The sequence below is a fragment of the Schistocerca cancellata genome, chromosome 5, assembly GCF_023864275.1.
Source record: "Schistocerca cancellata isolate TAMUIC-IGC-003103 chromosome 5, iqSchCanc2.1, whole genome shotgun sequence".
NCBI lineage: Eukaryota > Metazoa > Arthropoda > Insecta > Orthoptera > Acrididae > Schistocerca > Schistocerca cancellata.
Genome location: NC_064630.1, coordinates 765096658 through 765114747, shown reverse-complemented (window position 1 = coordinate 765114747; position 18090 = coordinate 765096658). Strand labels below are relative to the sequence as shown.

General features: G+C 38.2%; 1 protein-coding gene across 2 annotated transcripts in view; it reads left to right on the top strand.

Moving 5' to 3' along the window:
• Positions 1-18090, top strand: part of LOC126188997 (kinesin-associated protein 3) — a 226372-nt gene that overhangs the window by 71619 nt on the left and 136663 nt on the right. For both annotated transcript variants that reach the window (XM_049930800.1, XM_049930801.1), the window contains exons 7-8: positions 686-864; positions 11721-11883. In XM_049930800.1, the coding sequence (XP_049786757.1) occupies positions 686-864; positions 11721-11883 (342 nt within the window). The remainder of the gene's footprint in view (positions 1-685; positions 865-11720; positions 11884-18090) is intronic.

Genomic DNA, 18090 nt, shown 5'->3' with positions numbered 1-18090 from the left:
CTGATCTGAAGCTACATTTGGCAAAGTGTAAAAAATAAAACAAGTTTCTAATTAATGTGACTGAGAAACCTCTGCATGACTGCAGTTAAAGCTCAAAAATAACATACTGAAGTCTTCCAGGAGACAATCCAAAATGTAACTAATTTTTAGCTATGGAATTGTCCAGATGTGTACATGAAAGCTTTCATGGATAATTTTTGTCTGTCATTTTGTGGTAGATTTCAAAAACATATTCTAAGGCTAGAATATAAATATTCTGATCTATTGTACTATAAACCATGATTTCTAAATACCTTGTATCCCTTCATTTCTCTTATATAACAGTTATGTGTCGCACAGTAGTATGATTCTTTAGATTGATTTCATGCATCCACAGGAGCAGCACATATAGTGTGTTCAGTGTGTGTTTGTGCAGGGGTGTGGTGGGCAGTGGGTTGCATCCATGTGTATACGTATAGATTCATCCTAAAGCTAGCAAACTTTTATTCCTTTTGTGTACCTCAATGCTTCTGCTTTTCGGTGAGTTGTTACCTTTATCCTAAACTAATTACATTCTGCCACAGCTTTTCGTACCATATGTATGGAAGAACAGAGAGAGAGCATGATTTGATTACTTCACCACTCACTGTTACATATTATATTCATAGGATTCAATGTAATTTCCTTTTCTGTTATTGTGTTCCAGTTTCCTTCTATCTCTTGCTGAACATTGCTGAAGATACAAAAGTGGAGGACAAAATGAGGAAAAAGAATATTTGTGGAATGCTTACAAAAAGTCTTGATAGAGACAACTGTGACCTTCTAATATTAGTTGTCACATTCCTGAAGAAGCTATCAATCTTTAGAGAAAACATCATTGATATGGTAATGTATTTTGTAATAATATATTTAAGGTATCATGTGAAGAATGTAGCCCACTTGTCAGCTGTATATTGACTGATAGTGACTTTCTCTGTATTGAATAACAAAGATATCGTTCTTGTTTTTGGCTCTAATTGTTGAGTACACCTGTGGAAGAATTATACTCTGTGTACTGCTTCAGGCTATACGTAGATGGTCAGAGCCCTGCAACTGGGGCATCCTGTGCTGTGTTTGCATGTTCTCTTGACCTGTTTTTGAGAGTGAAGTGGTAAGTTTCACAAGCAAGCAGTGCACCGCACATAACCTGGAGAAAAGCAGCGATGTGGTAGTTGCAACCTTTAGGATAGTGCGCCTGTGCTTTGTGCCTCATAAAAATTGCATATCAAAGTAGGCTGCACTTTGTGCATCGAGCTTTTTTTCCTGAGAATGAGCTTTATGTGGGGATTACGACAGAGGAGTAACTGCTCATTACTTATTTTATGACAATATATTAACACTGTTCAGTGAAATAAAATACAGTATTCAGAAACAGATTATGCAGTGCTACTGAACGCTGCAATGTTTGATGGCTAAGGTTGCTTGGATTTAGACAAATTTACTTTATATGAATAAGGTAACAGCTCCCCACTATCGTAATCTTATTCTTGGCTCTGATTTTGTTTCTACTTTCTGATGACTTCGTTATTTGCCTTACATCTGTATATGAATCTTCCTCCCAAAGCTGTCACTGTTCAATTTTCTGCATTCATTTAATTTGTTTCATGTTAGTGTATCAAAGCAATACCATATGTTTAAAACCAAAAATTGGAAAGAAACTGAAACTTTACTCAATGCACACAGCAGTTAAGAGAAAGAAAAATGTAATTAAAAAATTAACCGAAATGTTGATGTTGCATTAAAATCACCAATAGACTGGATCAAAGAAGAGTTTGCAGGCGCTCCATGTGCATTAGTCACTATTCAGGCAAGCTGCTTGTGCTTTGTTGCTAAAATTTTTCTTGCTACTAATATGCCCTTGTCACTGATTGGTTCTGGAGAGTTAGCATGGACTCTTTTCTCAAGTGACACATTTTGAGCTTAACATTTGGACCATATTAAAAAATAAAGTTTTGTAAGTGAAACATTTTGATATTAATGAACTGCAGATTTTTAGGCTTACTGATTATGCTTCTGCTGTCATTATTTATAAATGGTCAGTGAAGCATATGAACCATTAGTCGCTACCTTGTGGTTAGAGTGGGGAAACTCGTAGGTATATTCAGATCCAGAGACATGGAGATAATATCTCTATCACTAGATTATCCAGTCACAGCCAATTTGCTATACCAGATTTGTCAATTCATTCACAAAGTCAAAAAAGAAAAAGCCAGATGGTTAGAGATTATGACACCAATAGTAATAGAGAAAGAACAATTATTTTTACTTTTAGGCAAACGGTTGATTGAAATATGGAGCTTAGGTGAACTTAGTCAAAAATTGTTGTTATAGTAACTGAGATTAAGGAAAGATAAGTTGATTTCCTGGTTATAATAGAAACAAAGTAAAAGGGGAAACCTTTCAAAAAATTTGTGATTGCATATTTAATTATTCTGGAATGAAAGATAAAGGAGCTGCAGCTGCTGTAAGAATAATATTTCATCAAAGACTCACACTCTGATTAATGCAGCTCTTACTTTTTAAAAAAAAGTAGAGAGAGAGAAGCTTGAATGCATTATCCTTGTTACCCAGTACCATCGAGGCCGTGAATGCCTCACTAAATTAGACCAGTGAGACTATGACTTCCCAATTCAAGCTATGAAAAAAGATCCTCTCTCCCTGATATCCTTCCTACACCATCCACTGTCACCTTCCATAACCCTCTTCACCGCTGTAATATCCTAGTTATGGTATTCCCAACCAAGTTTCTTATTACTGCAATCGTCTCATCTGTGAAACCTGCCTTATGCACCCACCCACTAGCACCTACTCCTGTTGCGGCACTGGTATATACAATATCAAACAAAGAGCAACTTATAGAACCATGCATGTTCTTTATTGCCTAATTTGTCTCCACAACACAGTATTTTGTGTAGGAATGATTGCCACTAAACTGGCTGAGTGCATGAATGGGCATGTATACAAGAAATGTCTGGCTTAGGGATGCCCAGTATTTAAACTTGCCCTTCAGCACATACTTGTGTGCCTAGATCCTCCTGTACTCTGCTAACACACCATCACCTTTCTTTTTCCATTATGATTATTTTTTATCATTTTGATTTTATTGACTATGTGACCATTTATTTTCATTTACTTTTTCATCTTCGTTCTCTCCCTCCTCTCTATTTCATTTTTTCTGTTCTAGTTTTTAATTGCATTATTTGTTTCTGTTCCTCTTCTTCTGTCTTTACTTCTCATTCATCCTCTGGACTAAAACTGACACAGTGCTTGCCAGTGAACTATCTCTGACCTCCAACGCTGTCTGCCAGTGCTCCATTCATCCTTGCACACCCTTGTCCTCACTATGGGTGGGTCCTTGTCATCCTGGGGTTTGAGTGACCTACCCTTTCTGCAGATCCCTCTTCCATCCTCAGGGAGGAATTAATAGTCCTGAAACCTAGGATATTTCATACCCTTTTACTTAATGAGTGTGTATCAGCTGGTCTAAATATTTGTCCTCTTGAGGGTAAGTAATAGCTTGAGTAACCTAGTTTTTTATTTTGTTGTAACCAAATAGTTTTGATCTTTTGGTCTTTTTCATGTGATATGCATATCACATGGATGCATCATATTTGTAAGAGACCAACCCATTTTATGTGTATTATAATGAACACTCCATTGGAATAAACAGACAAGCCTGTTATGCAAGTGAATGCAACCATAATGAGTTGGGTGAACACACTCCTTTCACAGGTTGCATAAAGGTGAAGAGAGTGTCATGCAGTGTGCATTTCCTCAATAGAGTATGGAAACAGTGAAAGATGTTCACTACATACACGAGTTAAGGATGTGGAGGCACATCATGAACAAGCTTGAACACAGATGAGTGTGAAGAATTCATTATTAGGAAAGATGTGCTGGCATCTTGGAAAATTTGTAGTACTATGGATGTGAAAAAGGGAAGGAGAGTCATTCTCATTATAAAGGTGACAATGAAATATGCAGCTGGGTGATAGAAGATGATGCAAGTGACAATCAGATGAAACAAACAGAGGAATTACAAGTAGTAAAAATCTAAGAGTGTACTGTGTTAGGTATTGACAAAAGATGATAGTAACCAACCGTTATATTTTCATACCACTCAGGGAAATTTTGTTCCATTAAATGAAACATGCATATGCAACGTACCACACAAAAATCCCTTAAAAATAGTTAAAGGAGTGTTACCAATGGGCGAACTGGGAATCTGCCAGAATTAGAATCTTAAGCTCTCAAACGAAATTCTGCTGGTAGACAGAGCAGTGAAGTACCTAGGGGTAGCCCAGGTAGTGAAACTAACAAGAAACCTTGACATAAAGAATATAAGTTCCAAGGAAAAAGGTACTTTACTTGCACTGGAAGGGCCTGTTGTAAAAAATGGGATCTAAGTCCTAGGAGCATGTACTGGATGTACGCCTCTGTATTAAGGCCTATTTGTAGGACTTTAGTGTGAGGAAATCAAATAGAACAGAAAGTAGCTCCTAAGGAGCTTGGCATAGTGCAGAGTCTGGCCTGTCTGGCCATAACAGCTGGAATAAGCAGCACACTCCCTGCTGGGAGGGAGACCATGTTGGACCTACCTCCATTATATTTGTGGTTTAAAGTGAAGGCAACAGCATGGACACACTGTTTAAAACTGGAAATCTGTAGGATATCCCACAAAATATAATGAATGTGGTAAATATAGGAAAGGTCATGATAATGTTGGTGAGTTATACAAAAGCCTCCAGCTGCTGCAATAAGCCTTTCAGCATAACAACATAAGAATTGGAAGCAGGCAGCAGTGGGAGAATGAACCACAATACTGGTTTGCAGACAAGTCGAAAGCAGACAGAGGTACTGGGAACCGGAGTATACAGGGAGCAGCCTGAACTGCAGAGAGCAGTTTCTGTAGGGAAGCTGGCCACAGTATTCCAAGAGTAGATATTTGCTATTAGAAAGTGCAGAGAGTAGAATCTGTGTGGGTGCTACAAGAATCATGACATTTACTTTCATTCAGAAAGTCAGGCAGCAGTGAAATCTCCATCAGCCCCTGAATGAAATAAAGATCGTTGTAGAATTCCCTGAATCTCTTATGAGGCTAGGGGAAAGCAACAGGATAAACCTGCTGTGGGTTCCTGACCACTCAGAAATTAGTGGTAATGAGCGAGCTGATAGGGTGATCAGGGCAGTAGCAATGACTCCATTTACTGAATTAGAACCTATCTTAACCATCACTAAGGAAATGGTTATAATGAAAACTATGTGGCTGGATCAGTAAGAAGCATGCATAATATTGGACTAAAATCTAAAAACAAAAAAAGACCATGTAGTCACTGCAGTTCTGAAATCTTGGGCATGAGCAGAAAGCAAATTAAACTCATGGCATGACTAATGACTGGCAGTAGGAAACACCTGTACTTGCCCCTAAGTGCAGTCTATGGGGTGTGAGGGATGAAACTACATCACACTTAAAGACACAGTTTATTTGGGTCATTAATTCCTAAAGAAATTGTTGCCAATAAACACCTAGTAAAGGGTCTCCTTCTACTCTTCAAGGGTGTTGGCTAGTTTTCATAGAATGACAGGAAGAAAAACCACACAATAAACTCAGTTTTTGTGTGGGCAACAATGGGCTAAGACCACTGTTGTTTTGTCTGCCTGAGTGAAACACAACAAATGGGATTTTGTCAAAAGCCATATTTTGATCCTTTATTTTTCCAATATCATAAAAAATGATCCTAATAAAGATGAAAAATTCTTGTATCTATTCTTCGTATGACAATCTGAGAGGTAAATGATAGATAGTGAAATAAGGTCAGTTGATTCTCCAGTCCTTCCACTAGCTACAGAAAGGTCAAAAACGCCTCTGCTGTAATGGTTAATGTGAATGATGATATCAGTTATGATCAGATGTTTATTCAACTATGGTTCCTGATAAGCTGCATTTTATTACAGGCAATTATATGAATTATTACACAAAAGAAACAAACCATGTTTATTTTGTTTATTCAGTACGTTCGACCACATATGTTTCAAATTGAGACACAGTAGAAATTTTTCATTTTTTCCTCCATGTAACTCCTACTGCTCTCATTGGACACCTTAGCTTCAGTCTAACTCAAGCTTTATGGTATCCATGGGTTCTGTACATAAACTACAAATTAAAATTTCCACTTCCATTTTTCATTTACAAAACATAAATTTCACTTTAAAAGTTAGAACTTATTAAAATGAAAATTTTGACCCCAATGTCCAAATGATAATGCTCTTACAACTTTTGGCTGTACAAATTACTTCAGTAGTTTCCTGTTTACTATATGGTAGAAGTGGTGATGCCACTATACGTGCAGAACTTGACTTTTACTTATCAGCTGATCACTGCATCATATTAACTGTGATTGCTTGAATCTTCACATATGGTAGTAAGGCAGAAATGTTAAATATAACCAGTCTTGGGAGTGAAGGCCGCAAGAGCAATAGATGACCAGAATATAGGGAAAGATGTGTGGTCAAGAAATACCATTTGGAAACGGTGTGCTCGTATATTTCTAGTTTGCTTTCTTCTGATATTCCTGACTCAGATTTTGTTGTTATTTATGAATCAAGCAGTCCCTTTCATAGATTTACAAAAGTTGTTTGTTTATCACTGTTTTAAATATTTTGATCCACTGCTAATTGAATATTAACAATACAATGAGCAGAGATACCCACACACTGCGTAGTAGTGCTTTGAGCAGTGATATCGGGGGTTGTTGTTGTGGTCTTCAGTCTTGAGACTGGTTTGCTGCAGCTCTCCATGCTACCCTATCCTGTGCAAGTTTCTTCATCTCCCAGTACTTACTGCAACCCACATCCTTCTGAATCTGCTTAGTGCATTCATCTCTTGGTCTCCCTCTAAGATTTTTACCCTCCACGCTGCCCTCTAATGCTAAATTTGTGATCCCTTGATGCCTCAGAAAATGGCCTACCAACCAAACCCTTCTTCTTGTCAAGTTGTGCCACAAACTCCTCTTCTCCCCAATTCTCTTCAATACCTCCTCATTAGTTATGTGATCTACCCATCTAATCTTCAGCTAATCTTCAGCATTCTTCGAAAGCTTCTATTCTCTTCTTGTCCAAACTATTTATCATCCATGTTTTACTTCCATACATAGCTACACTCCATACAAATACTTTCAGAAACAACTTCCTGACACTTAAATCTATACTCGATGTTTACAAATTTCTCTTCTTCAGAAACGCTTTCCTTGCCATTGCCAGTCTACATTTCATATCCTCTCTACTTCGACCATCATCAGTTATTTTGCTCCCCAAACAGCAAAACTCCTTTACTTCTTTAAGTATCTCATTTCCTAATCCGACTCCCTTAGCATCACCCTACTTAATTTGACTACATTCCATTATCCTTGTTTTGCTTTTGTTGATGTTCATCTTATACCCTCCTTTCAAGACACCGTCCATTCCGTTCAACTGCTCTTCCAAGTCCTTTGCTGTCTCTGATAGAATTACAATGTCATCGGCGAACCTCAAAGTTTTTATTTCTTCTCCATAGATTTTAATACCAATTCCGAATTTTTCTTTTGTTTCCTTTACTACTTGCTCAATATACAGATTGAATAACATCAGGGAGAGGCTACAACCTTGTCTCACTCCCTTCCAAACCACTGCTTCTCTTTCATGTCCCTTGACTCTTATAACTGCTATCTGGTTTCTGTACAAACTGTAAATAGCCTTTCTCTCCCTGTATTTTACCCCTGTCACCTTTAGAATTTGAAAGAGAGTATTCCAGTCAACATTGTCAAATGCTTTCTCTAAGTCTACAAATGCTAAAAATGTAGGTTTGCCTTTCCTTAATCTTTCTTCTAAGATAAGTCATAAGGTCAGTATTGCCTCACGTGTTCCAACATTTCTACGGAATCCAAACTGATCTTTCCTGAGGTCAGCTTCTACCAGTTTTTCCATTTGTCTGTAAAGAATTCGCGTTTGTATTTTGCAGCTGTGACTTATTAAACTCATAGTTTGGTAATTTTCACATCTGTCAACACCTGCTTTCTTTGGGATTGGAATTATTATATTCTTCTTGAAGTCTGAAGGTATTTCGCCTGTCTCATACATCTTGCTCACCAGATAGTAGAGTTTTGTCAGGACTGGCTCTCCCAAGGCCATCAGTAGTTCTAATGGAATGTTGTCTACTCCTGGGGCCTTGTTTCGACTCAGGTCTTTCAGTGCTCTGTCACACAGTTCATGCAGTATCGTATCTCCCATTTCATCTTCATCTACATCCTCTTCGATTTCCATAATATTGTCCTCAAGTACATCGCCCTTGTATAGACCCTCTATATACTCCTTCCACCTTTCTGCTTTCCCTTCTTTGCTTAGAACTGGGTTTCCATCTGAGCTCTTCATATTTATACAAGTGGCTCTCTTCTCTCCAAAGGTCTCTTTAATTTTCCTGTAGGCAGTATCTATCTTACCCCTAGTGAGATAAGCCTCTACATCCTTACATTTGTCCTCTAGCCATCCCTGCTTAGCCATTTTGCACTTCCTGTTGATCCCATTTTTGAGACGTCTGTTTTCTTTTTTGCCTGCTACATTTACGGCATTTTTATATTATCTCCTTTCGTCAATTAAGTTCAATATTTCTTCTGTTACCCAAGGACTTCTACTAGCCCTCGTCTTTTTACCTACTTGATCCTCTGCTGCCTTCACTACTTCATCCCTCAAAGCTACCCATTCTTCTTCTACTGTACTTCTTTCCCCCATTCCTGTCAATTGTTCCCTTATGCTCTCACTGAAACTCTGTACAACCTCTGGTTATTTCAGTTTATCCAGGTCCCATCTTCTTAAATTCCCCAACTTTTTGCAGTTTCTTCCGTTTTAATCTACAGTTCATAACCAATAGATTGTGGTCAGAGTCCACATCTGCCCCTGGAAATGTCTTACAATTTAAAACCTGGTTCCTAAATCTCTGTCGTACCATTATATAATCTATCTGATACCTTCTAGTATCTCCAGGATTCTTCCATATATACAACCTTCTTTCATGATTCTTGAACCAAGTGTTTGCTATGATTAAGTTATGCTCTGTCCAAAACTCTACCAGCAGCTTCCTCTTTCATTTCTTACCCCCAATCCGTATTCACCTACTATGTTTCCTTCTATCCATTTTCCTACTCTCGAATTCCAGTCACCCATGACTATTAAATTTTCGTCTCCCTTCACTACCTGAATAATTTCTTTTATCTCATCATACATTTCTTCAATTTCTTCATCATCTGCGGAGCTAGTTGGCATATAAACTTGTACTACTGTAGTAAGCGTGGGCTTCATGTCTATCTTGGCCACAATAATGCGTTCACTATGCTGTTTGTAGTAGCTTACTCGCATTCCTATTTTCCTATTCATTATTAAACCTACTCCTGCATTACCCCTATTTGATTTTGTGTTTATAACCCTGTATTCACCTGACCAAAAGTCTTGTTCCTCCTGCCACCGAACTTCATTAATTCCCACTATATCTAACTTTAACCTATCCATTTCCCTTTTTAAATTTTCTAATCTACCTGCCCGGTTAAGGGATCTGACATTCCACACTCCGATCCGTAGAACGCCAGTTTTCTTTTTCCTGATAACGACGTCCTCTGGAGTAGTCCCCACCCGGAGATCTGAATGGGGGACTATTTTACCTCCGGAATATTTTACCCAAGAGGACGCCATCATCATTTATCCATACAGTAAAGCTGCATGCCCTCGGGAAAAATTACGGCCGTAGTTTCCCCTTGCTTTCAGCCGTTCGCAGTACCAGCACAGCAAGGCCGTTTTGGTTAATGTTGCAAGGCCAGGTATAGTTGCTCAGATATGAATTTTTTGTCTTCTTCAGAAAATGGCAAGTGCTTGTGCAATATTTTTTATTATTCCCTTTTAAGAGAGCGGTTGAACTTGAGTAGTCATGTCTTCTTCTTCTTTCGTCGTTCTTCCCAAATTCTTTTCATACGTTCAATGTGTTCTCTCTTGTGTTTTTCCGACCATATTTTTCCCATTCTTTTCTCCATGTGTTCTTGTTTAAGTGTGTGTTTCTTTATGATGTTTCTAAACTGTTCTCTATTGTTTATGTTGTCTTTTGTGATTCCCAGTTCTTTAACGTCGTCTTCTGTTTCAGTGATCCACTTTGTCTTGTTTTTGCTCTTGTTTACTATCTCAAAGATTTGCCTTGTGAGTGTGGTTTTATTCATCCTGCTGATATGTCCATAAAATGTCGTCCTTCTCTTTCTAATAGTGTCTGTTATTGTTTCTATGTCTCTCTAGTTGGCCTCTTCATCCAAATTTCTTCCCAAAACACTGGTCCATATATTTTCCTCAGAATTTTTCTTTCCTGCTTTTCAATCGCTCTGATCGTCGTATGTCCAAGAGTCACTGTAGTTTCTGCAGCATAATGTGCTTGTGGTAGGACTACTGTGTTGTAATGCCTTAGTTTCACATTGACAGAAATAGATTTCTTATTACAGTGATTCCAGTTGAGCTTATTTGCTTTTTGTAATCTGGAGATTCTATATTTATTGGCTATTGAGTTCAGTCCTGATGGTTGGATTTTCTCTCCCACATATCTGTAGTGGGCAACTTGTGTCACTTTCCCATATTGAATAGTAATGGGGTGATTATCTGCAGGTTTGTTTTCTATGTACTGCATTTTCTCGTAGGAGATTTGTCTCCCAGTTTGCTGTGAGATTTCGAGTAGTTTTTCCAATTCAAGTTTGGCTTCCTCTCTGTTTTTCGTTAGAATGGGAAGATCGTCTGCGGAAGGCAGACACTTCGCGCTGATTCTCTGCTCTTTTTTAATCCCAAGCTGAATTCCTTTTATTTCCTTTTGCCATGTCCTCACAATTTTTTTCAGAACCATGTTAAATAGAAGGGGGGACATTCCATCTCCTTGGCGAACACCAGTATAGATACGAAATGCTTCTGATGTTTTTCCCATGAATTTAACTTTGGGGGTTGTATCTGTTAATGCCTGTTGAATAATTGACCTTGTTTTCCTGTCAATCCTGAATTCCTCTAAATTGTGGAATAATGTTTGTCTGTATATTGAATCGTAAGCCTTTTTTTAAAAATAGACAAAAGTTACCACAGTATTTCAACATATCATTTGCAAAATTGTTTTTAAGTTCCATATCTGTTTGATGTAAGATCTACCTTTGCAAAACACTGCCCAATACTCCCCTATTAACTGGTCTGCTTGTTCTTCTAGTCTGTTTAACAGGGCCTTTGAAAGAATTTTGTATATTAAAGGGAGCAGTGAAATTCCCCTGTAATTATTTGGATCAGTTTTTGCACTGTTTTTTGTGGTGAAGGTGAATTAATGCACATTTCCACTTTGCAGATATTTGTTCAGTTTCCCAAATGTTGATATAATTTTGTGGGTTGCTTGTGTGAGATTATTGTCATATAATTTCCATACTTCTGCTATGATTCCGTCTTCTCCTGGAGACTTGTTGTTCTTCAAAGAATTTATTATTTCCGTTACCTCTTTAAGTAATAGTAGATTTGAATTGGGATGGGATGTGGGATTTTCGAAATCTAGTTGTTCTAAAAAACTAAGCTACTATGCTCCAGAAACTATGTAAGTACTTGTACATGCTCATTAACTCCATGTTGCTCGCCTGGACTATCCTGAATTTTGTTGATCTTGTGGTAATTTTTTTCAGGCTGATATTGGAGTGATTGAAAAATTGCCCAGAGTTTTGATGATGAACAATTCTGACCTCATCCACATTACCCTGAAACTTCTCATGAATTTGTCATTTGATACACATCTAAGGGAAAGGATGGTACGTGTTGGATTAATTCCAAAAATTGTAACATTATTAGGTAAGAGAGACAATTTTTTGTGGTGAGTGCATTTAAACTATGGTTTTTATAGCAATAAAAATTGAGTAAATTGGCTTGCCTTGCCATGTAAATATGAGGGGGGAACACAGAAAACCAGACTCAAACTGTTGTGCAAGCACGCTTTGTAGTTATGCTTTGTGCTGCTATGTGGTGTTAGTTTGGTGTCTCCCTTGTCGTTCAGTAAGCTGGTGTCAGTTGGAGTCAAGAGGTTTCTTTGTGGTGCTCTGTTGTTTGCATTCTTATTTCAATCCTTTGACAGTTAATGCATAGCTGATAAGAAGGATCAAAGAGTCTGTGTGAAACTTTGTTTGCAGTTAGGGGAAACTGCAGCCAAGACCATTGAGTTGCTATGGCAAGATGATAATGATTGGGGGAACTCACATGTTTATGAGTGGTTTTCTCATTTCAAATCAGCAACATATCAAGTGAAGACTTGCCACACCCCGGTCGTTCTTCGAGAGGAAAAAATGATAAAAATATTAACACATTTAAATGTACATTCGATGCAGTCATCAAAAGATCATTACCAAATTTCTGAGGAAACAAAAGTGTTACAGACCATGGTGCAGCAAATTTTAACTGTATATTTGCACATGAGATGGGTGCCTGCAAAATTTGTTCTTCAGTTGCTTACAGATGACCAAACAGAAAACCATGTGAATGTTTGCTGTAACTTGAAGAGTGTAGCACGGAACGATCCAGATTTTCTGAAAGGAATTGTGACTGGGGATGACAGTTTGTGCCAAGGGTACAATCCAGAGTCAAAGCAAGTGCCATGCTGTGGAAAACTCGAGTGTCACCACAACCCAGGAAAGCACATCAAACGCGATCCATTGTGGAAACAATGTTGATTTGTTTTTTATGTCAATGACATTGTCCCCAAGGAGTTCATTCCCCCAGTACAAACAGTAAATCGACATTTTCATCCAGATGTGTTACAAATATTACGAGAGAGGGTGCGATGAAAACGACCAGACAATCCACACAACTCTGATAGTCTGACAGTTTATGGCAAAAAACAACATGGTGCTTGTGCTTCATCCACTTTACTCACTCCATTTGGCTCCAGCTGACCTTTTTTTGTTTCAACAGGAGAAGCAAACTCTGAAAGGAAAGCAATTCAGTGATGTGGATGACATCACAGAAAACAGGCTAATGGTTTTGAACAGTATCTTGCCTCAAGAGTTTCAGAACTGCTTTCGGCAGTGATAAAAGCATTGAGACAAGAGCATTAATGCACATGGACAATATTCTGAATGGAACTAAAGTACTTTGAATGTGGAGTTCAGTAAAAATGCAAAATAATAAAAATTTCAGTTATTTTTGGGTCCCCCTTGTATTTTTACTGTTGGCAACATTTGCATGCATTAGTGTCGGTATATTTATTATTTTATTCGTGGCTGTAATTTTAAGCAAATGTAGTATATATTTCAGAATAAAATTCACTCATCTGTCACAACTATATTTTTATTTTGCTTTACAGGTTTCAATAAATTAATTTATCACTTTCAGAAGCCTACAAAATTAGGAACATTATAAATCCTTAGGCCTTGGCTATATATATATGTATGTAAAGTATAAGAAGTTTATTATAGAAACTTACTCAGGACAGAAAGGAGGTCAGCATTAGTCGTAATGTTATCTGCCTTTTTTATTGCATTGAAGATCTAGATTTCAACTGACAGTGCAGTTATCATGAATGCATTATAAGACTGAACGTAATTATAACGACACATATTCCAATCTAAATCAGGCAGCATAAACATTAGACCAACTCCAGTTCCAATCCTGACTTGTCCTGGATTACATCACATTCTTGGGCCACAACCATTACCATGGAATTGAACATGATGAAGAAACTAACTTAGTGCTTTTGTAGAAAATGTCCATATCTTCTTCATAATACATGACATTGTAGTGCTTAGAGAATTTCCATGTAAATTATAGAACCACTTGGCTTTCCTCCATCTCAAACTCACGATATTTTAAATAGAAGTATGAGAGAGATGAATCCGACCTACTGTGCATTGCATGTTTGTGTGAGCAGATCTAAAGACAGTCACAAGCAAAATGTGGATGCGGCGGATGACATGTACCTGCTCTATGATCCATAGAGCCTCAGTGTATGTGTAGAGAAGAGCCCGTGCTATTCTTTGCTGGTTTAGTGACTGTGATGATTGTTAAGAACAAATGAAGAAATGAGATAGACTTTTAAGTAATTCATGTGTTGGACTTCCTAGAAGCAAGACATGTACACATTTTCTGGTGGTTGTTAAACCAACCCTGTTGTAAATGTATCCTAAGAGAGTCTAATGTTTGACAACTTGGTTGACTCTCACAAGTTCGAATGTTTATATGAGAATTGGTAATCTGTTTTTTGTGGAAGTTGAAATATACCATGTTGTTGTTGTTGTTGTTGTTGTGGTCTTCAGTCCTGAGACTGGTATGATGCAGCTCTCCATGCTACTCTATCCTCTGCAAGCTTCTTCATCTCCCAGTACTTAATGCAACCTACATCCTTCTGAATCTGCTTAGTGTATTCATCTCTTGGTCTCCCTCTACGATTTTTACCCTCCATGCTGCCCTCCAATGCTAAATTTGTGATCCCTTGATGCCTCAGAAAATGGCCTACCAACCAAACCCTTCTTCTTGTCAAGTTGTGCCACAAACTCCTCTTCTCCCCAATTCTCTTCAATACCTCCTCATTAGTTATGTGATCTACCCATCTAATCTTCAGCTAATCTTCAGCATTCTTCGAAAGCTTCTATTCTCTTCTTGTCCAAACTATTTAACGTCCATGTTTCACTTCCAAACATAGCTACACTCCATACCAATACTTTCAGAAACAACTTCCTGACACTTAAATCTAACGATCGATGTTAACAAATTTCTCTTCTTCAGAAACACTTTCCTTGCCATTGCCAGTCTACATTTTATATCCTTTCAGCTGTGACCATCATCAGTTATTTTGCTCCCCAAATAGCAAAACTCCTTTACTACTTTAAGTATCTCATTTCTTAATCTAACTCCCTTAGCATCACCCTACTTAATTTGACTACATTCCATTATCCTTGTTTTGCTTTTGTTGATGTTCATGTTATACCCTCCTTTCAAGACACCGTCCATTCCATTCAACTGCTCTTCCAAGTCCTTTGCTGTCTCTGATAGAATTAGAATGTTATCGGCGAACCTCAAAGTTTTTATTTCTTCTCCATAGATTTTAATACCAACTCCGAATTTTTCTTTTGTTTCCTTTACTACTTGCTCAATATACAGATTGAATAACATCGGGGAGAGGCTACAACCCTGTCTCACTCCCTTCCCAACCACTGCTTCCCTTTCATGTCCCTCGACTCTTATAACTGCCATCTGGTTTCTGTACAAACTGTAAATAGCCTTTCTCTCCCTGTATTTTACCCCTACCACCTTTAGAATTTGAAACAGGGTATTCCAGTCAACATTGTCAAAAGCTTTCTCTAAGTCTACAAATGCTAAAAATGTAGGTTTGCCTTTCCTTAATCTTTCTTCTAAGATAAGTCATAAGGTCAGTATTGCCTCACGTGTTCCAACATTTCTACGGAATCCAAACTGATCTTTCCCGAGGTCGGCTTCTACCAGTTTTACCATTTGTCTGTAAAGAATTCGCGTTTGTATTTTGCAGCTGTTACTTATTAAACTGATAGTTTGGTAATTTTCATATCTGTCAACACCTGCTTTCTTAAGGAATTGGAATTATATTCTTCTTAAAGTCTGAGGGTATTTCGCCTGTCTTATACATCTTGCTCACCAGATGGTAGAGTTTTGTCAGGACTGCTCTCCCTTTGCTGTCAGTCATTCTAATGGAATGTTGTCTACTCCTGGGGCCTTGTTTCGACTCGGGCCTTTCAGTGCTCTGTCAAACTCTTCACGCAGTATCGTATCTCCCATTTCATCTTCATTTACATCCTCATCCATTTCCATAATATTGTCCTCAAGTACATCGCCCTTGTATAGACCCCCTATATACTCCTTCCACCTTTCTGCTTTCCCTTCTTTGCTTGGAACTGGGTTTCCATCTGAGCTCTCGATATATCCTACAAGTGGCTCTCTTTTCTCCAAAGGTCTCTTTAATTTTCCTGTAGGCAGTATCTATCTTACCTCTCTTGAGATAAGCCTCTACATCCTTACATTTGTCTTCTAGCCAACGCCCCCCCCCCAGCCCTCCCCTCCCCCCACCCCTTAGCCGTTTTGCAGTTCCTGTTGATCTCATTTTTGAGACGTTTGTATTCCTTTTTGCCTGCTTCATTTACGGCATTTTTATATTTTCTCCTTTCATCAATTAAATTCAATATTTCTTCTGTTACCTGAGGATTTCTACTAGCCCTCATCTTTTTACCTACTTAATCCTCTGCTGCCTTCACTACTTCATCCCTTAGAGTTACCCATTCTTCTTCTACTGTATTTCTTTCCCCCATTCCTGTCAATTGTTCCCTCATGCTCTTCCTGAAACTCTGTACAACCTCTGGTTTAGTCAGTTTATCCAGGTCCCATCTCTTTAAATTCCCACCTTTTTGCAGTTTCTTCAGTTTTAATCTACAGTTCATATTCAATAGATTGTGGTCAGAGTCCACATATGCCCCTGGAAATGTCTTACAATTTAAAACCTGGTTCCTAAATCTCTGTCTTATCATTATGTAATCTGTCTGAAACCTTTTAGTATCTCCAGGCCTCTTCCATGTATACAACATTCTTTTATGATTCTTGAACCAAGTGTTAGCTATGATTATGTTATGCTCTGTGCAAAATTCTATCAGACGGTTTCCTCTTTCATTTCTTATGCCCAATCCATATTCACCTACTATGTTTCTTCTATCCCTTTTCCTACTCTCGAATTGCAGTCACCCATGACTATTAAATTTTTGTCTCCCTTCACTATCTGAATAATTTCTTTTATCTCATCATACAGTTCATCAATTTCTTCATCATCTGCAGAGCTAGTTGGCATATAAACTTGTAGTACTGTAGTAGGCATGGGTTTCGTGTCTATCTGGGCCACAATAATGCGTTCACTATCTTTTTGGAGTAGCTTAACCACACTCCTATTTTTTTTATTCATTATTGAACCTACTCCTGCATTACCTCTATTTGATTTTGTATTTATAACCATGTATTCACCTGACCAAAAGTCTTGTTCTTCCTGCACCGAATGTCACTAATTTCCACTATATCTAACTTTAACCTATCCATTTCCCTTTTTAAATTTTCTAACCTACCTGCCCGATTAAGGGATCCGACATTCCACACTCCGATCCTTAGAACACCAGTTTTCTTTCTCCTGATAACGACGTCCTCTTGTGTAGTCCCGGCCCAGAGATCCGGATGGGGGACTATTTTACCTCCGGAATATTTTACCCAAGAGGACGCCATCATCATTTAACCATACAGTAAAGCTGCATGCCCTCAGGAAAAATTACAGCCATAGTTTAAGCTGTTCGCAATACCAGCACAGCAAGGCTGTTTTGGTTAGTGTTACAAGGCCAGATCAGTAGTCATCCAGACTGTTGCGCCTGCAACTACTGAAAAGGCTGCTGCCCCTCTTCAGGAACCACATGTTTGTCTGGCCTCTCAACAGTTACCCCTCCGTTGTGGTTGCATCTACGGTATGGCCATCTGTATCGCTGAGGCATGTGAGCCTCCCCACCAATGGCAAGGTCCATGGTTCATGACTAAACTAAAAGTATTCTTTGAGTGCAAAATTATTTCAATAGTAGAGAGAGAGTCTCATAAATTCCCTTAACCAGCATTACTCTTCGGCAAAGAAGTTTTTGGAGTTCGACTATCCAGAGAAGAAGATTGGCTGTGCATACCAAGTAAGTAAACCTATGGGAGAGAGGTGGGAAGTTTGCAAACCACCTTGTCGTCTAATGCATTAGAATGTGACGACCGGTGAAAAAGTAGCTGAAGAAATGGGAATTAGAGACGAAAATGAGAAAAGCAACTGATTATAACAAGACGAGAAAACAGTTATGAGAAACTTGATTTAGCCCAGAAATCAAATGAAAAAGAAAATTTGTGAATGCAGCAAAGGGAAATACGTAAGGAAGTAATAACATTAAAAGAATGGAAAGAAGACCCGACGTATTAGACTTAGAAGAGATTCGACAAGATTAATTCAACTAAGAAGATCCAGTGTGGGGAGTATACAGC